Source organism: Triturus cristatus, chromosome 4_1 (genome assembly GCF_964204655.1).
Source record: "Triturus cristatus chromosome 4_1, aTriCri1.1, whole genome shotgun sequence".
NCBI classification, from domain to species: Eukaryota; Metazoa; Chordata; class Amphibia; order Caudata; family Salamandridae; genus Triturus; species Triturus cristatus.
Window position 1 is genome coordinate 1249510234 of NC_140585.1, and position 21832 is coordinate 1249532065.

Sequence of the window (21832 nt, forward strand, 5' to 3'; positions counted from 1 at the left end):
GCGGGGTATATGGAAGCAGGAGGAACTGACTGCATTAAACTCTACTGTCATGTTGAGTATATCGTCAAGGATAATTCCCCGGTTTCTTGCATGGTTGGTTGGTGTGGGTGTGGATTTGAGTTCTGAAGTCCTGGTCTCTTGTGCCGTCTCAATGCAGACAGTTGCAGATGGGTTTGCCTTAGGCATGTCCGCTGCGCGGATGCTCAGATCCCATCCTTATGTAGCCGACCACTAAGGGGGCGTGGCCAAGGCAGACAAAGCCGAAAACGGGGGGCAAATAAAGAGAAAACTAGAGCCCAGCAGCTCTCCTCCCTCCTGGAAGGCTACTCTGCCAGGGGGAAGTACTAGCAAAAGAAAATAAACTAACTGAAAAGTGACACTAGTTAAAAGCAATTAAAAAACACCAGAGGGGCAGCCTGGCCCCAAGATGATACCCAACAGTGCCTGGAGCCAGACAACTCCTGCACGAATACACAATACAAGGAAACAAACTGTCTGGATGTCAGGTAAGTGACAAGGTGTCCAAGAGTAATCTGGCAGATTGGTTGGCTGCAATTTTCTCAGAAGCCTCTCCTCTGATCCCAAGAACCCATCAATGCACCCAGAATCTGGAACCATATCTGCATATCCATCAGGACAGCCCCAATGCTGCTATGATTTAGGAAGGAGTTGAAGACATAACACTATAAGGAACACTACAGCACAATGCATTACCAGTTCACAACCCAGCTTCCTCTCATCATGTATTGCCTTTTGACTAGTTTCCGGCTATAATAATGCCATATACACATATCCATATCATATTCATACATCTGTCTCCTGTCAGCTGAATCCAAGAAACCTATTGACTCAAAGCAGTAATAAGTGGGTGAAAGATTGGTATTTTGGTGCAGATGGTGAAATCAGGAGCCAATTATGTTGGAGAAGGATGACAAGAATTATTGCTGGCAAGATGACAGAGGCATATCTGGGTTCAAGGAGCTAAGGATTGTTTGCGTAGGCTGCTCAATTTCCCATGAACAGCTAGCCCCCATACCCCCCAGATACCTCCCCCCAAATGGAGCCCTTTACCAAGGGATTCAATCCTGAAATCAAGGCACAAGGAGAAGCACATTTTAGGAATATGAATCATTGAACCTGTTTGGGATGAGTCTTTTATGAGGAATGCTGTGGTCATGTCAATGTTTGTGTGTTACAGGTTGGTACCCTAAGGTACATGTCGCCAGAGATCCTGGAGGGCTGCGTAAATCTGAAATGCTGGGAAGCAACACTGAAGCAGGCTGATGTTTATTCCATGGGTCTTATCTTCTGGGAGATATTTAGCAGATGCAACAGCTTTTATCCAAGTAAGTAGGGGACAAAATGCCCAGTTCTGAAGCTATTTGTGGGTACAACTGGCATTGTTTAGTACAATGGAAATTTCTAGATTTGCAATTGGGTTTCCCCCCTCATTCTTCACTGATCCTCTTATGTGCTACACACCTGGCAAATATGAAGTAGACAGTGGTGGAACCTTCCTAATAATAGCATCTTTTCAGATGGTATGAATAAGGACGTTTGGAAAGAACTTAAACATATTTTATGCTGAAAACCCTTCTAGAGTGACATACTGTAGAAAGAGCTATATTTAGTTAGATATCAAGCTTAATTGTCAATATCAAACTTGCGTATATTTACGATTTAAATCACTCTGGTATACAATTTCAAAAGGTGTTGTACAAATCATATATTCAACATGCCTGTGAGTTAACCTGAAGTGTGCCTAGTGCAGGTCTACAACCAGTAGTTCATGAGCTACTGTAGATCTCCAGCTACCTCTGAGAACGGAAATTATACAGCACTAATAATATTAGTAGCTGTCAATGTTTTATTGAACATAAGTAGCACTCAGTACAGAAAAGGTTGGAGACCCCTGTCCTAGTGATTGTCCACTAGATACTTGTCCAGTGTGGAGCGGTAGAAGCCCAAACGTTTGGATACGGTTCTCAAATGACCATTTCAAGTGTTATCAAACAACAGCCTTGAGCAAAAGAGATCGTTTCACTCAAACGTGTCTAAAGGTGATGACCACAGATTAGTGCAGATCCCCTTCTCCATCCTGGGTACTACAACTGTAAAGACAGTAAGAGCATGACTTTGTAATACAGTAGTGTGACCCAATGGATGTGACTGTTCTACGACTAAAGGGCTGATTTATATATTTTTGGTAAGGATACTCTTGTCGCAATGGTGAGGGAGTATCTGTACCGCCATGGTGATGCAGGCAGACCCTAGTTTGGCCTTGGCGGAGACTACACCGTCTCCACCGTAGCCAAAGTTGCAATACGTGCACCCACCTATTTTAGATGGATGGACAAATAGCCATTTTTTTACTGCCCGTCACCGCTAGGCAAACCATGGGTAAGGAGCAATAAAGAACTAAAAATGCCCCCCTCACCATGGAAGATGACTTCCAAGGGCAGCGGGTATTTTTTTATGTTTTCAAACAGAAAATCCTGCTTCATGATTTTCTTTTTGAAAATAAAACAAAAAATTAGTTTGCTGGATGGCTCCATCATGTTGACGGAGCTGTGCGTCAAATTTAAAAAGGCTTTGACAGGAACTGCTGCAATGGTGGTTCCTGCCAATGCCTAGAAATGACCTCTGGCTTGGTAATCATTTCTAAATTTGCCAGGTGAAGTCTTCGTCAGGGCAACAGGGTAATATACTCTGATGTAGTTAACTCCGACCGCCAATAAATAATTCAGGTTTTCAGCATTCAGTGATGGAGGCCACAGTGAGAAGCTGGAAGCCTGGTTGATTAACTTCACCCCTAGTATCTGTAAACTTACTTGCAATCACATGTATAAAAAGAGCCGTCTTTGTGCGGGGCTTTGCCAGGACATCTCTGGGGGCATCTCACTCTGCTGTAAATCACCCTGGTGGGACCTTGATCCCAGGGTGCAACATACTGCTTCCCCCACTATCTCGCCTGGCTGTCACACACCCTGGTGGGACTCTAAGTCCCAGGGTGTAACGCATGCCTTCCCGCCTTCCCGCCACCACAGCTGAGGGGGAGGCGCTCTCCATCGCGCTCAAAAGCGCTGCCTCACCCCCGCGGTGCGGGAAGCTGTCTTTGTGCGGGGCTTTGCCGGGACATCTCTGGGGGCATCTTGCTCAGCTGCAAATCACCCTGGTGGGACCTTGATCCCAGGGTGCAACATACTGCTTCACCCCCTATCTCGCCTGGCTGTCACACACCCTGGTGAGACTCCAAGTCCCAGGGTGCAAAGCGTGCCTTCCCACCACTGCAGCTGAGGGGGAGGCGCTCTCCATCGCACTCAAAAGCGCTGCCTCACCCCCCGCGGCGCGGGACAAACACGGGCCGCGCCCGGGCCAAGGGAGGGCCCATCTGCGCCCGTCCACGACTGGATGAGGCTGGACTGGGCCACCTCCGCTTAGAAAAGAATCGGGAAATGGTGGAAATACACGGTGAGTACTCTATCACCCCTGACAAAGGTTGCTTTAAGACCGCCTTGTTACAGTTGTTGCCGTCAAGCTGTTACTATCACCATGGGGAAACACACTACACCACAATCAGCACGACCTATAACTGCCAGTATTAACAGTATGCTTCAAAGGGCCGTTAGTATTGTCTCAAGTGAAATTGAGCTTACGGAGCGGCGTCTGTCTATGGGTATTGAGGGACGGACAGACCTTACAATTTTCAGAGGTACATTATCAGAGCATACTGGCGACTTGCCCCAACCGCAGCTAGAGGGTACTGGAATTCATCAATCCCCAACTGTTTGTGGGAGTACAAGTGGGCAAGATATAACTGAGGAAGCAGTCCCACAATCTGATACCAATATTGTTACGTTGGTGGGAATTCCTGCTGTCAAACGGAAAAGAAAGTCTGTGCCTGGGAAATCAATCGGTAGCAAAAGGAAGCAGCCTATTCGCAGTGCCCTGGCCCGTAGTCAAATACGCCTCTCTACCTGGATACAGCCATCACCAGGTATTGGCACAGATGAAGCCCTCGACCCCCCTGTGTCCACACAGACTGTGAAATTGAGTTGCTCTACTAGTACACAGACTGAAGCTATATGTAGCCTTGAGAACTATGGGGACATTGTTGCCAATATTGTTGCGGAGTTGGTGACCAAACAAATGACTGAACTTATCGATAAAAAGTTTGTCTTGTTACAGAGCCGTCTAGATAATCTGGCTACACTCATAGGAGGGGACGGTCAACTGAAGGGAAATGTACAACCAATGCTTGCTAACAAGGTTGATGGGAACATGGTGATTGATAGCGTAGGCTTAGGAACGAGTATCTTAGAACCCGAAACTGTGTCGCAAGCTGTCAGAGCTACTGCTCCTGCAATCACCCCTTGACCGATATACGACCAACCCAGGGGCTGTCCTCAATTGCCTACAGATAGAAATGGTGGTATCAGGTTAAACAGGCCTAGTGGCTCGAATCAGAATAGGCAGTTTAGTACCTCGAGTATTAGCGCTCCTGCCTGCCCCTCCCGTTATAAATTGCCCGATGGGTAATCAGGATGTCCTGAGTCTGCCGCCCGCTGCTTGCCCCTATGTGTTGGTATTGGCAGGAGTCCCTACTTTAAAGAGGGATCAGCATGAATCATGGGATCAGCTACGCAATAAATGTGTGGATTGGCTATCAAGGCATAGAAGGTTCCACGTATCAGAAATAAAGGATATCATTATGGCATGCAGGGTTGGATGGGTCGGTGCATCTACAAAAAATATTGAAGGGGACTGTATTGTAATTAACTTACGCAGACCTTCGTTGATGAGACACCTACTAAGGGATTTGCTAATTCATTACACCTAACAGCATTAACATATGTACACTACCCCTTGGCTATTGTTATAAACCAAGTTATGCCTCTTTCACCAACAAGTCCTCTTTAATCACTACCTCTAATAGGTTCCAGGACCTGTCTGGGTTAGATACCCAAGACTGACCATCAACTTTTGGGAAAAATACTGATTCCACTACTAGGTTACCCATGCTATGCCAGTAACTGAGCGTACTATTCCCCACATTCCGCTTATCCTCCCTATGCAAACGAAGGCCCCAGCTTGCTCAGACCTCCGTATTTTAAGCTGGAATGTTGCGGGGTTGTACTCTAAACTTTATCAGCCAGATTGGGTCCAACTTATCAAAGACCAAGATATCCTTTTATTTCAGGAAACATGGGTCACCAAAGATTTGCATATTGAGGGGTTTGAGTGCCATAATATCTTAGCAACAACCCCCAAGCAGGGTGGAGCATCTGGGGGCTTATAAATCTGGGTCAATATCAAGACAGGGGGATGTATCAAAACTGTACATACAGACAACAACAACTTTCAGGGCATATTATTTAATAGGGGAATTTCCCTTTGGATAATTCATTTTTATAACAATAATATTATTTCCGTTTCAAACATGCATTTTATTAATTTGTTTAATTTTAATGCATCCATTGGAAAATCCAAAGACTCTTTTAAGTCAATAGGAATCTGTCTGGGGGGTGATTTTCATGCTAAACTATCTCACTTAGGGTTAAATAAATATTCACATAGCAGCAGACAAATATGCAATAGGGGTAGAGAGTTAATGGACCACCTAAACACCCACAACTTAATTAATGTTATGGAAATTGCTGCAATTACAAAAGATAATGCCCCCCCGAACCGACATTTCGATGGAGGGGGTGTTCATCTACAATCGATTATGTTTTTATGTCCCCTATTTCAGAAGCAAGCTTGCTCAAAGCCGAAATTATGGCTACAACTTTTGGGGAACAAAACCCAATACAGATAACATTACAAATGTCCCCAGTTCCAATGCCTCTGACAGAATGTGGTGCTAGGGACCTATTACCATTCACAGATAACCTTAGACAGGTTTGGTGAGGCGTTAATAACGCCGACCTATTCAGATCTATGGTTAGGGGAAACATGAATCTTAATAACATCTGTCTAGAGGCCCTGGATCCGCACCCTGAGGCTATCAGTGCCTTTACCGAACTCTGTGGAGCCATTAAATCCTCGCTGTCTAAATCCATTTCTACACTAGAGCGCAAACCTAGATGGTTTAACCAGGAGTGCTCTATTGCTAATATAAAGCGCCGCAGGCCTTATCTCAAAACCCTAGGTGTAATGATCTGGTCAAGTCCTTAAGGCTAATATATAAGCGGGCTATTGCTAATAGGAAGGAACTGTTATTAAGTGATCACTGGGATGCGCTCATCAATGCTGCCAGCTTAAATAATGGGAATATATTTTGGACCACCATTAAAGATTTAAGATCAATGGAACAACCTTTAACTCCCATCAGCTGCAACATAATGAGCACTACCTGGGAGAGTCACTTCTCTATTATCTACCAAGTGCCTGCTTTTGAATTTGACCCCTTTATTAATAGGGCACCACCAGGTGTCTCGATATCAATAAATGAGGTTGAGGAGGCTATATGTCAGAGTGCAGGTAACAAAGCCCCAGGCCCTGATGGGCTGCCCATCGATCTTATCAAATATAAACCAGATTTTTGGGACCCACTGTTGTTAAATATTTTTAATAATCTAACCAATGCCCCTCTGCCAAAGACCTGGTCTACTAGCACGATTGTTCCCATTTTTAAAAAGTGTGATTGTACACAACCTAGTTGCTATAGACCGATCTCCCTCATAGATAACACCATTAACATTTTAGGCAGAGTTTTGTATACAAAATGTTTAACCTGGACAGAAGAGAATCAGATTTTATAACAATGCCAACTAGGTTTCAGCGGTAAAGTTGGCACGAATGAGCAATGTCTTAATCTTAATTTGATCATAGGGAAGTACACTATTGCACAGCACTCGCCACTTTACTTAGCTTTTATGGACCTGTCCTTTACTTTTGATTTGTCAACAGGTCCCGTCTATGGTCCATTCTTTTAGAATATGGACTGGATGAGGCCCTTGTTAATTTTTTAGCTTATCTCCATACAGACCTGAAAGCGCGGGTCAGGATTGGTGGTGGGCGAGAAGTTTCCAATGACATCAGTGTAGGTAGAGGGGTCAGACAGGGGTGTGTTCTGGCCCCCCTCCTATTTATCATATATATAAACAATTTGCATAAATCACTGATTACATTAACTACTGACGTTCCTAGAATTAAAAGTAAATCTCTCCCAGTGCTTTTATACGCAGATGATGCGGTTTTAATTGGTCGTACACCAAACACACTATGCACTTTAGTCCGAGGTTTCACAGATTTTGTGTCCGGCCTAGATTTATGTACAAATTTTAAGAAATCTTTTATAATGTCTTATGGGCCAAGGAAATGTCCTTTAAATGTTATCTCTGTGGGCGACCAAAAATTAACTAGCACTGTTACTTTTCCTTATTTGGGGATGGTCTTCGCTGTGAACGGTACTTGGTGTGAACACATGGCATACTGTAAAAGTAAGTTCTCGAGGGCTTTTAATTCAATCCTCAGTCTCCCCCGCCCTAAAAGATCGGGGACGATTCCAGCTATTTTAAAGATTTTTAAGACTCAGTGTGTACCAATAGCTACCTATGGGGCAGAGGTATGGGGTATTGCCATATGCTCTTGCGTCCAATCAGAGGAAAATAGATTTTGCAGAAAACTCTTGGGTGTTCCAATCTCCACCTCTCTGTATATATATCACAGCAAACTGAAATTAGGATGTATTGAAGACATCATAAGGGCCCGTCCTGCACTATTTTGGCTAGCCATAATGAAGAATCCAGAGGCTTCTCTCACAAGGGACATAATAGAGATTGTCTTCTTTGTGAGAAAGGAATGGACATTCCATGGCTTGCTGAGTTAGTCAAGAGTCTGGAGAGCGTCAATTTCGGTAGACTGTTTGCCAATTTGAACACAGCTGTAACAATGGACAAAAAAGTTTTAAAGACAGCACTGTACGCACTTTATAGCGCGAAAAGACTAGAAAGGGAATTGAAGAAACAAACTGTTGCAAAATGTATACCCATTGAATACCCTGAGCATTGTCTACTAAGTTATATCTGCACTATCAATGTCCCAATGGTAGAGAGGCCTCCTCTTCCGTTTAAGAGCCGGACAGTAAGATATTTGCTTTGTTTTCCCTATGGATATAACACAAAACTTAACTCCCTGTCATGTCCATGTGATGGTCATAGCGGCCAAACACTTTTATATTTTTAATTCTTTTGTAAATATTATATGAAATATGCAAAATGGCTGTTGATTCGGTATTGAATTTTGTTTTCACATATTAATTTACCAGACGCTCTTGACTGTATACTCAAATTGGACAATGTTGAATTGATCTTGCGCACTGGCACCTTTTTGAGAGTAGCTACGGGTGCACGGAAATGTATGTATGATCTATCAAGTCACTCATATTTTACTGTTCATAATATGCACTTTACCTATGCTGCTGTTGTTTTGTTACATCATGGATTGGACATGTCTATTTATTTATTTTTCTAATGTGTTTTTATCTTATACATGTTTTACTTTTATGGATACGTTGTTATCCGAAGAAAGTCATTTGGATTGGATTGGAATGGTATAAAAAGAGCTTTAGAAATGGGTGATCTGTTTCTAAGTCCTGCTCCTGAAGTGTATCTCAGGGTTTGAAAAAAACAAACATTTGTATTTGAAATTGCTTTTGGTTTACAATTTATGGTTTGCATGGCTGTTGTGCAAGTTATGGATTATGCTCCTAACCATTATTTGCGAATTTCCAGTGGTTTTTCACTTTTAATTCGTAACTATTACTGCACTTTAATTATAACTTTGTAAGTGAATTTCTGATGTATATTAATGTCCATTAACCCCTTTGCTGCTAGACGTCCCCCCCATTCCCCCCCATTCCCCCCCGTGCTAAGCCTTTTAGTTGGCTATTTGAGGTAGTTCGCTCTTAGGCCCCGGTAACTTTTTTACCACATAAGGTATCCACGCCAAATTTGCGTCCTTTTCTTCCAACACCATTGGAATTTCAAAGGTACCCAGGGTTTGTTGATTCCCCTGGAGGGGACCCAGAAATTAGCAAAAAAAAGCCAGATGTAGTTCTTTGGGGGGAAAATGGGAAAAAGGGCTGCAAATGAAAGCGTCTGTTTTTTTCCCTGCAAATAGTATCGACAAAGGGTTTGTGGTCATGAAATCACCATCTTCCCAACTTTCAGGGACTGACAGACTTTTGTGAGAAAACGAAAACATTTTACACAGTTTTGGCATTTTACTGGGAAATAGCCTATTTTTTGCTATTTTTGTGCTTTTAACCTCCTTCCAGTTAATGGTAAAATGGGTTTGAAAGCAATGGTGGATCCTGGAAAGCTATAAATTTCTGAAAAGTAGACAACATTCTGAATTCAGCAAGGGGTTTGTTCAGATCCTTCAAGGTTTTCTTATAAAAACTACCACTTGAAAATAGGAAAAATTGAAAATGAGTTAAAAAAAAAAACAGCCATTTGTGCCAACGTTTTCACCTGTAACTTCTAAGTATGACAGATTTTTTAAAGCAATATACCGTTGCATCCGCTGGACCCTTCAGGTTATGAGGATATATAGGAGTTATAGGTTCACCAAGAACCCGAGTAACCCCGAGCCAATAACTGAGCAACTCTTGCAATCGTTTTTTATTGTGTACCGGGTATATGGCAATTCATTTGGGAAAATATAAACAGGGAAAAATCGGTATGAAAGACACCTATATATTTCTGAAATAGGAACAAAATATAGAGTTTAGAAACAGTAGCTATTTGCACATCTCCGAAATACTCATACCAGCATGTGAATTATAGGACATTTTTCAAAGTGACTTCTTTTTTACACATTGTCTAACATTTGGAAGGCAGAAATGCATTGAAAGTCAATAGAGAATTACAGTTGCTCTACAATTATGTGTTCTCCTAAGTCTTCCCATAAAAATGGTTCTGGAACCTGCGTGGATCCACTAAATTCTACCCACCCCGCATTACCCAAAGTCTTCAGAGAAATATGGTACCTCACCTGTGTGGGTAGGCCTAGTGCCCGCGACAGGAAACAGCCCAAAACGCAACTGGACACACCACATTTTAACAGAGAAATCTGACCCCTAGCTCTGCTGGCACCTAGGGAAACCTAGCAAACCTATATATTTTTTGAAGCTAGACACCCAGGGGAATCCAGGATGGGGTGACTTGTCTGGCTCTCACCAGATTGTGTTACCCAGAACCCCTTGCAAACCTCAAACTTTGTAAAACAAAAACATATTTTCCTCACATTTCTGTGGTGCAATGTTCTGGAATCTGCGTGGATCCACAAAATTCTACCCACCCTGCATTCCCCAAAGTCTTCTCGGCATGCTGTGGCGGGGGAGCGCATTCCAGGCGGGGGAGCGGACCCTTTGAAGTATGATGCCGAGGCTGTGGCTACACGTGCACGTACACGTGGGGTTGAAGCGCTTCCCCAAACGGATTGTATGGCGGCACAATGCACGTGATTGTGCGCGTGCTCGCTATGCAATCCACTTTTGGGAGCACTTTGAAATGCCCCTCTTACTAGAGTCTCGCATAGCGATTGCGTAAACGCAATAGCTAGGCGAGACCTAAAAATGTATAGGTTTGCTAGGATTCCGTAGGTGCCGGCAGAGTTAGGGTTCAAAATCTACAGCTAGGCACTTTGCAAAAAAAAGGTCTGTTTTCACTGTGAAAATGTGGTGTGTCCACGTTGCGTTTTGGGACGTTTCCTGTCGCGGCCACAAGGCCTACCCCCACAATTGAGGTACCATTTTTCTCGGAGGACTTTGGGGAATACGAGTTGGGTGGAATTTTGTGGCTCTACGCAGATTCCAGAACTTTCCACCACAGAAATGTGAGGAAAATGTTTTTTTGTTTTTTACAAAGTTTGAGGTTTGCAAGGGATTCTGGGTAACAAAACCTGGTGAGAGGCACACAAGTCACCCCATCCTGGATTCTTCTTGGTGTCTAGTTTTAAGAAATGTACAGGATTGCTAGGTTTCCCTATGCGCTGGCTGCGCTAGGGCCCAAACTCCACGGGTAGGCACTCTGCCTAAAACAAGTCCATGCCTAGTGGGTTTTCTACCGCCCTGCAGTGGGGAATTGGGGGGGTGCCCCGATATGCCCCAAGGGGGGCACAAAGACTGTGGCTATTTGTTTGGGGTGGGGGCATTGATATGCCCATTCTGGGCAGCCCCCACGCATAAAAAAAGCCAGCGTTATTGCTGGCGCCTGGTGCCTTGTGGGATTGCTGCCCCCCCGGGGGCAGATCAGGGGCTACAGCCCCCATCTGCCTCCTGGGGTGAGGCAGAAAGACTGTGGCATTTTGTTTAGGGGGGGCATTGGCATGCCTATTCTGGGAAGCCCCCACTCCTACGTATTAAACAAAAACCTGGTGTCTAGTGGGATTTCTGCCCCTCCCACCTCCCTGGGGGCAGATATGGGGCTATTGCCCCAATCTGCCTCCTGGGGGGGGGGGGGCAGAAAGTATTTTGCCTTCTTTTGGGGGGAGGTAGGGTGGGGGCATTGGGATGCCCATTCTGGGCAGCTCCCACCCCTGGGCTATAAAAAAGAATCCTTGGCGTCTAGGGTGCTTTCTGCAGATTGGGGGCAACTGCCCCATCTGCCTCTCAGGGGGGGGCAGAAAGTCTGAAGCATTTTGTTTGGGGGCGGGGGCATTGATTTGCACATTCTGAACAGCCCCCACCCCTACGTATATATATAAACAAATGGCTGGTGGTTAGTGGGCTTTCTGCCCCCGGGCAGATCAGGGGCTATTGCCCTCATTCGCCTCCTGGGGGGGCAGAAAGTCTTTTGTTTTCTTTGGGGGTACGGTGAGGGCATTTGCATGCCCATTCTGGGCAGCCCCACCCCTTGCCTATAAAACAAATTCCTGGTGTCTAGGATGCTTTCTCCACCCCAGGGGGGGGGGTGCAGATTAGGGGCTAATGCCCCTCTGCTCCCCGGGGGGAGGGACAGAAAGACTGTTTGGACACACATTATATGGGGGGAGTAAAGGCCCTTGCCCAAGGGGCCACTCCCCCGTCCATGGTGGCTAGTGGGTGGATCCCTGCTTGGGGATCGCCCTCCTGGGGCGATTCCCAAAAAGGGATCCACTAGGGAAGGGTTCCATTGGAAAGGGGAGATTCTCCACTTTCAGATGATACTTCTCCCAAGTGCTTCGGTGCTCGGGGGCCTGAAATAGCCCCATGAGCACCGAAACAATGAAACTGAAAATAAGTTTCAGTTTCATTTTCATTGCAATGACGTCAGCGCGCCATGTTCGTGATCGGCATTGCAATGAAAATGCAAATTGGCCTCAGAACATTGAGGAAGCTTTTCTCCAACCTCCAGAGGCCAATAAAAAAAAGAGAAAATCCCTCTGCTGTCTGTAGCAGAGGGATTTAGTGTCCCTGTTCTCATGACGGAATGGTTCCGTCATGAGCACAGGAGCACTGGTGCTCATGACGGAACTATTCATAGATACTCTACGGATCCTCAAATCCATGGAGGATTCAAGGATTTCTCCATAGAGCTTCAAATCTGGGGAGAATCCGTGAATCCAGTTGAAGCAGTTGGATGTTACGTAGGGGACACTTAGTAAGAACTTGAGATGCTACAGCTTTGTGAAGACTTGAAACAGTTAGGTCTGACTTGAGAGGGGCACCTAGTAACCAATTGAAATACTGCAGCACACACATACACACATATATTGTTTTCCAGTGGAAAGACCATTAAGCTTAAATATAGTTAGGAAACCTTTTTTTCCCCTCTACAAACCAAACTTAAACTACACAAACATTAGAAATCCTAAAGGTATAGTTATAACTTTCATGGAAAATTTATCCACCACCTTCAAAATATTATGAGTAGCTCTTCTCTATAAACACATTTCAGCTCACTAATATAGGACTAACAAAACTTGCTACACTACCATGCTCTACGTTGTGATAAATTAAGTCATTTGAGATGTTATAAGTGTTGTTATGAATGCTATGATTGCACATGCTATAAGTGATCAGGCCTCCTAAAACCATTAACATGTTACTAGACCCACAGGTCTAGTGGCTTAATTAATCTACTGGACCTATTTGTAATGCTCTTGACCCATAAACTGGTTTCCAATGATGTGATCATGGCAAATAATTTAATTCATTGAGCCGCCATTTTCGTCATTATCTCATATGAGAGCACCTTCAAATGTGCGAGTTCAGCATGTCTGCTGTACAAAAACTCTTTTGTTTTATTCAATAGACTAAACTTTCTTTCCATATATAATACAAATCTAGCCACATATAGGATGCACATGACCCCTGACTTGCCTCTTAGTTCATTAACAGCATTTTCATCAGGGCGGGGGCAGGAATGTTTCTCAAATCATGTTTAAAAATATAATTTTAATAAATACATAACTAAAGCAGTAAGTGGTAGATTTCTAATCAGCTGATTTTACATGGAAATGGCCACAAACCTTCCCACTGACATGCAGCTTCCTTGCTAAAACTATATAGCGTACAAACAATAATGTTTGGAAATAGAGTTTCTGCAAATATGTGTCATTTGCACATCACCAAGTAAAGTGTAATGGTTTGTTTTGCTCCTACTTAACTCTTTTTTGCATCACAGTTCTTAATTACAAAAAAATTTGCTTTTGTAATTCCTCAAATATTTTTAATATGAATTTACATGCTATTTATTTAAATGTTATGTGTTACAGAAAAATAACTGACATCGTCAGACAGCTCACTTGACAAAAACCTCTAACTCTAATAACAGAGAGAAAAATAAACCTCATTTTCCCAGCAGCAATTAGTTAAAAGACAAACTGCCATTATAACTTTCTCCTTGTACAGACAGCAAATGCGTCACGATAAAAACAAGATTTGATGGCATCTTTATTGATCATTCACTTTCTGAATGAACAGAACATCTGTTCCTTTCCAGACTAAGTTTACTCACCAGATGGGACTAGTAGGTGCTAAAAATAGCTGGACCTGATAAGCGTTTATTCGCAGTTCGAGTGGGCTAGTACATTTTTCAAGGCCTGGTGATGTAGTATGCAAGGGTAGTACCAGTGCTGTCATGTCCTTTAGGATAGTCCCATCATGTACATACCGATTACATACATTTTGTCCCATCCACACGACATAACGGTCCTACACAGGTGACCTTTTACCTAGTAGCTTACTTCTGTCTCTTCGACACCAGGCTCTCGGTACCCTATCTTAATCCCTGTACCTGACGTACATAAACATGTCCCCAGGCACAGCAGATTTATTCTCTATAAGGGTCACCACTTTTTTCATCCAAGGCCAACGGCCAGCTGTGCATAAGTGTTTTTGTTTAGAAAAGGATTAGCAAAGGATAAGTGTATGTTTTCAAAACGTATCGATTCTAGAAGAAACCCTGGAGTGACCACTTTAGTATAAGAGACCCTCACTCCCCCTTACAAATACAGAGGAGAATTCCTTCCAGGCTGGACCGAGACTCTGCAGGCTGATCCTCCGACAGGCAGAGACCTGACATCCCTTTTGGGGGGGTGCCATCCTCGACTCAGAGATGGGGTCCTTAATTCTAAACCATCAGGTGAGGGGTTAGCACTTCCCCGGGGGATTTATGGCTCCATTAGGATATATCCTAGCACTTACATACAAACGCTTCCCCTACATATCTAGGCTATGTACATTTAGGTAGGCTACACATCGTAGGAGTACGCCAGTGCTGTTGTTTTATATGATCTGCTTATATTCATCTTATTAGCACTATGGTAGAAATGTATCTACTATTTATGATATTGATGCTAGCGATCACATTTGTCTGCTCCTGTCTTTCAATTGTCGCAGCGAATATGTTTCATACTAGACTGACGCTTGACCAATAAATAATTATTGAAACCATTTCAATTGTCATTCTATGTGTATTCTGAAAAAAGCAAGCACGAGTGACTGAGCGAAAGATACCGTATTGTTTTCCACGATACCTGAGGAATCGGGGTTGTCATGTTCAGTGGTTGCCAGAAACTACTTACACCACTGTAGAATACAGGAGGGGGGTAGTGGCACTGTAGAGCTAGCTGGTCTAACGGCTGACTCATCCTGTGGGGGTGTCTCGAGTCTGTCTGCACACCAAGCCCTCAGTTTAGGTCATCCAAAACGTGGGGCTCCTAGGGACTACACCACATGGCGCTGCCAACATTGGTTTGGTTCTTATATTAACAGTAAAATTCGAGTAGTTCAGTAGTGCTTTCCCAGAAAGCCCTCCTCACACTGTTCAGAGACGTATGAAGTGGGAAGGATTATCTGCCTCAGCTGAGCAGGTACACCAGTGTATTGGCTGAAGGTTTAGACAAGCTTGTAAGGATTAAAAGTTCCCATATTGGACAAAACACTACCTCTTAAACCTTGACTTTCTTCTCCTTTCAAAATGACTGAATCTGCGAGTAGCAGTGGAAGCACGGAAGGAGACAAATTTGCTAACGCTCTAAACATCACAGAGAACTGCAGACAGGCAGTAACTCTGAGATTGTTAGAACATGGTTCACCTGCAACAGGTGGCCATGTTACTTTTGTGATTGTGGCACACGAGGTGTTCAGATCAGATGTATTCTATTCCTGGGGAAAATTCCCACCTGCAGATCCACAGACACTATTGTTCCACGAATACCTCAAAGTGGATCCACCGGAAAAATACATCCCATACGAGGACATTGAAGTTCCTTTAACTTACCAGCAACATAAAAACTGATTTAAAGGAGCCCTAAATCACAGAACTTCGGTCGTAAGACTCGGTCCACTCAGCATAGGAGGGGCGACATGGCCAGTCTTAGCAACTTACACTCCACATCCTGAGATAGACACACTCCCAGTAGGGGAAGTGCGTGCACTTTACAAAGAAGTAGTCAGGCTATACAGACACATTGTCCAGTTCGTCATGTGAACACTTACATTACAACCTGCGAGAGCTGCTCCACCTGGTACAGTTCAGACTCAACACACACCAATAAATAGCCCACAGACATTAAAAGCAATAATGGGTGTGTTCCCATCAAAGAGGGATGAAGTACCATTCTGGATTGCTAAAAAAATAGCACAGTTGGAATCAGTATTTCCCCATACAGGTCCACAGGAAAAACACCAAATGTTAAAAAGGTATTTGCCAATGGGAATGGTTCCCTCACTTGAGGATTGTATCACATGGGGAACACATTTCTCTGCAGTTTACATTAGAATACATGGTACCCCTTCTATAGCAGGTATTCCTGAAGTATTGGAACAGATACAAAATGAGTATGGGGCAGGACCTGCCCTGGACTTGGGGATGAAACTGATGGGTAATTTTGACAAAGTCTTAGCAATTAGGCTGAGCAACATCAAGGGGGAAGCAGCAGCGGTGGCTATACACCAACGCTTTAGGGAAACAGCTCCTACAAACTAGGAGCGTGCATTACCAAAAATTATTGAGGAAACCTATGCCTCACTAAGTCGAGATTGTTTGGGAGCCAAACCAGGGAAATCACTAGTGGTGACTAATTCTGACAAGGATAACTCAAAGCAAGCACCCACTTCTTTGGAAAAGAAACGGGATAATAATCAATCCAAAAATAAGAATAATAAACTTCACGATCAAGGGGTGGGTCTCCCCAACGGTAGTCCTCTGAAAAGAGGTACAACCTTAGGAAACGTGAAAACATTAGAAAACCTGACAGGTATCAGGATACTGATACATACATATTCCTTACAGGGTTCTTCAAAAAACTCGGAGAGGGAAGGATTGTCAGAACAAAAGACTGAAGATCGACCAAAGCGAAAAAGTGAAACACATCGCAATTCAGATTATATTATCAAACAGGAAGAACAACATAAAGCAAAACCTCAATTCAAAAAGAAGAAAGTAGCTGGATTAAAAATCAGACATGCCCAGCTCTCAATGGGGAATGGGCTCTGACGATGCTAGACAGGGGGGCAGAAGTAACAATAGCTCGCCAGAACCTGAAGGAATTTCTGGTGACAGCAGTGTTGAATGAATACATCATGGTGGAAACACCTGATACAAGAATGAGAGTCCCACACCGTCTACACAAAATTAGTCTCCAAATAGAGGGGGACAGCTAAAGAAAAATTAAAGGTCTCTTTTGGGAAAATTTGACATTTGGATACAACATCCTGTTAGCAGAAAAAGATTGGCCGCCTGAATTTGTCCGACCTCGTTCCTGTTTCCTTAAACCAGAAAAACGCGCAGGAGTGGGCGCAAGCGCTAGCTCCAGAATTACACCGCAACCATGTAGGGTGGGACGTGAAATCCAAACCCCACAAGATCCTGTTAAAAACTACTCCAACTCCATAGAGACAGTACCCTATTAAAAAAATGAGGCGAAGAAACAGGTCAAAGAAATCCTAATCCAACTGGAATACCAAGGTGTGATTGAAACTTGCACCTCGCCAATGAACAGCCCTTTGTTTGGTTTTAGATTACAGACATTTGAACACATGCACATAAACATTTGTAGTTCAGAATTCACATAGTGCCGCATTAATGAATGACATTGTGCAGAAGAAATACAAAACAACACCAGATATCTCAAATGGATTCTTCTGCCAAAATATAGCTCCTGAAAGCAGATATTTAACAGGATTTTCAGCCCTCGGCACTCAGCATCAATTTCGTCGTCTGCCCCAAGGCTATAAGAACAGCCCTGGGTTGTTCTCGGCAAGAGTGTCAGAGCTATTACAAACTTGCGATGAGGAGGCAGTGTCCTGCATAGATGATATTTATCTGACGGACGACGAATTGCTTGAACATTTGTGCAGGGTGAACAACAAAAGTGTTGGTTTTGCCAATTTGGGCTACAAAATTAACTTAAAAAAATCGAAAATTGCCCATCTCGGCGTCCTAATTTTAGGATATGAGCTGTCAAGTGAAGACAAAAGCCTGATGCAAATTTTTTTGACAAATGCGCACTAATCCAGCCTCCAAAGACTCTGAAGAGTTTACAATCCATTTTAGGATTTCTCAAATTCGGCAGAACATACATTCAAGACTATGCAGAAAGAGTCAAACCTTTCTACGACCTAATCAGACCAGATTTCAAAGTGAAAAAGTGGACTCAAAAACATACAGACACTCTACGTTCAGTTCAAGCTGACATGATAGCTTCAAAACACTTGCAGACACGAGTAAACGTCCCCAACCTGGTAATACGGGTCGTCCGCAGGTTACCAGGGTATACCTACATCACGTTCAATGAAGGTGAGACAGTTCCAATCGCATACATATCTCATTTGTACACGAATGCTAAAAATAGATTTGCAGATACAGAAAAAATACTGATTGCAGTACAGACTGCTGTAGGGGGAGAAAGAGCACTAGTGATGGAGCAAGGACTCGTAGAAAAGAGACTTGCTCGGAAGCAATCTGCTCCTTTAACTTACTAACAAGTTACTAAATCATGTTTCGTGAATAACTAATGCGCACCACACAAATACGCGGGTTAGTGAAGCTTGCCTATGTGTTTGCTAACGATAATAACACGAACGAAGGACTAAAACAGCTTTTAACGGGGAAATCTTTACTGCGCATGCATCAACTGCCTTTACGCAGTATGACGAGCTAATGCTTGGAGGGAAATTTTTGCACATGAGCAGAAGGCACTAAAATGGAGTCTTAAAGACTCACGTGCATGGCACCTGCTTAGCTGAAGCGAAAACAAGCTATTTTACTAATGCTAAGGCGGGGAAAGGATTAATAAATAAAGGGGAGTAGAGATGGGTGGTATACAGTGAAACCGTTTATTTTTTAAAGTAACATCGGTCTTTCTGACTTTATCACTAGTGCGCATTTGGGCCTCTCATGTATAACTGAAGTAAGCTGAGTCATGTGATGACAGCGCATGCCTACTGAAAGTGAACCCGGAATGATGACACAGAGTTTGAACAACAGCCAAGGTCGCAAAGTGTCCAGCCTGAGAACGTGAGGAAATATGAATTTTTATGTTCAATTGTGTCCCCTATCTTAGACCCCAACGGCTCCATGTACATGCTACAAGTACATGTATGTTCCCTCCAGTTCCAGCTATGAAGACGCAAATACATGTGCGTCCAACGTCAACATGTCCTCTTTCAGATCCGCCATGAATGGGTCGAATATTCCATTCCTAAGTATGATTGGCCACCGACTTTATATGGTTCACTTTTCACGTTTTACAGTTCAGGCGAGCAGGCCCTGAATTCTGCCATCAAGCCTTTTCCTGCTTCTGCCTCTGAAATGCCCCAGCTTGGACCTGCATCCGTATCCATGAACTTTGTCCTACTCCCTGCGCGGCCAACGGTGCCTGACGCGGCCTGTTGCCTGCCAAAAACTGTATTCAGCCTTCAAGTTATCTGCTCCGCTCCTCATCCAATGCATTCCTGTCTAGTAGTTTAGGTAAACATTCTTCCAGCTACCGAGCAAAGGGCTCGGCCTCGCTGTCTTTATGCAAGTAATTCATAGCCCCTGTTACTATGGAAGATTCCTGCCCCCTCGCATCTCATGTAGACACATAGACGCTTGTACATGCACTAACAGTCAGTATAGAATAGATTCCGTCCGAGAGACCTTTCCTTTTGGATAAACCAGTTCCTTAAACAAAGATATTAGATACAATTTGGGATTAGGTTGACCTGACCCCCCAGACTTCTGTCTCCACATGTAGAGCTAAATGTCAATTCCCCTTCACCCTCTAGTTGCACGTCAATCACACGTCATGCGGCTGCGCGTGCATCTCTGCCAAATATTTCTGCTGACACTGCAGGATTCTCTTATGGATCCACCCACTTGTGACATCATTTTAAATGACGTTTCTAGTATACGCCTGTATTTACGCCTATTTTCATTACGTATGTGTATTCTTATCTGTATTATCAGCTGTTACGCCTCCTGCATCTGTCTTAATGCAATGCTTTTCATATATATATTGTTACTTGTCAAAAATGTATTGCCTATCCCTTCCTGAACCTTCGTGGTGATGGAATAAGATTGCCTGGTTCGAACCATAATTCCTTTGTAAGGAATAAAGCCCTTTTCAGAACCTCTAATACCACGGATTCTGCCTCTTATTTTGACTGAGTTATTCTTACTAGACTTTACCGCATAAAAAATAGTACAGGTAATTTAAATATTTACCACATAAATTGGCGCCCGAACAGGGACACTTTCTCATCTCACGCGCCGGAGGTGCGTTGCAGGCCCGGTCCCCTGCCACAGCTGAACGGACAAAAACGCGTACCCGCAGGATTTCCTGTATCTCCCTCCGGCCAAGCGGGGGTGACTGAGGCTGCGATCAACACCCAGACGAGGCGGTGAGAAGTGCGAAGTATCCCGACCAGAGCCTAGCTGAGAGAGCAAGATCCGAGGTATACAGAGGCCCACCAGGTTCCGAAGTTCCGAGTCCAGTCGAGTCCAGTCCGGTCCAGTTCAGTTCAGTTCCGAGGCCTTCCGTTCCGTGCTACCCGGTGAGTACCATTGCTGGGGAGGCAGTTAGACGTGCACATTGGTTTGTGCCGGTCCTGACGGGTTTGGGTACACAGATCCGGTCTGCACTGTTTTAGCAGTGTATCTGTACTGTTTAGCAGTATATCCAGTATGTTCATATGTATATAATTCAGTATTACCTAGTATTAGTACTATGTCAGTAACTAGTTTTCTTCTAATTATCATTGTTCGTTAAATGTTAAATGTTAAATGTCAAATGTTTTAATGTGTTTAAAAATTGTGGTATGAATGAGTGTTCATTATTGTGTTTATCGTATTAATTGTGTTCAAATCCAGTTCAAGTAAGAATCAAGTAGCAAGGTTTAAAGATGCCGTTCTTTTCAAAATTAAGACAGATCAAAACTAGAAAAGGAGTGCTCGAAGAAGCTGTTCCCATTCCACCTAGGGACACTCCAGGGTATTTTATGTACCATAAGCATGGCCTAGATGCCGTATTATATCTTGATTTATGGGTGGACTATACCAAGGATCTAGCAGAAAGTCAGAGGTGGCCCGCAGCTGGGACATGGGATGCAGATTGCATCATGAGAGTACAAGAAGAATTATGGAAAAAGAAAGCCAGACAGTCACAGAAAGATGCCATTGAGTTATGGCGTAAAGAATCGCATAGGCGCACAGAGAAAGCGCTCAGACAGGAAGAGAAAAGTAGGGAGAACTCAAATAAAGCCCGAGAAAACGTATTAGTTGAGGAAGGTATCCGAGTAAAAACAGAACAAGTAGACAGACAACGAAACACTCTTATGAATGGTATGTATCCTCTTTTGGCCGAAGGTTTACCTAAGGCCACCCCGGAAATACCGAAAGATTTGCCACCCCCATTATTCCCGATTAAAGCACATCCCAAGACCGCAAAAGATATTTTCCTTTCCTCCTATTTAGACGATGTAGCTCCGGAATATGTTAATGTTCCACCACACACGCCACCTGTCGATGGTGCTCAACGCCGAGAACATCCGCCCCCAACTCCGCAACCACAAACTCCTCCGCACAATCCCACAGGTCCATCTGTTTCCACCGCTTTTCCTGCATCCACAGTTTCTACCTTACATCCCACAAATCCTTTTGTGCCTAGCACCTCAGAAGGTGCGACAGGAGGTGCGGCAGCAATTTTTGCCACGCCACCATCACGAAGCAAATCGTCTCTTAGAGATTTAGCAAACCAACGTACACCCCAAATAGCAACGTCCGACATGTTTAAGGAACATCTTGTAGATTGTAGATATGATCCAGTGCCCGGTAAAAATGACAGAATGCTGCTATCATCACTACGTATACGACGAGCTTCAATATATTTAACGACGCTACCAGGAATGATT

At 43.7% G+C, this 21832-nt stretch overlaps 1 protein-coding gene across 1 annotated transcript in view; it reads left to right on the forward strand.

The window, feature by feature from the left end:
- The window catches only part of AMHR2 (anti-Mullerian hormone receptor type 2), a 1019001-nt gene that overhangs the window by 679203 nt on the left and 317966 nt on the right, over positions 1 to 21832 (forward strand). The window contains exon 9 of the mRNA XM_085650742.1: positions 1199 to 1346. Coding sequence (XP_085506868.1) covers positions 1199 to 1346 — 148 coding nt within the window. The remainder of the gene's footprint in view (positions 1 to 1198; positions 1347 to 21832) is intronic.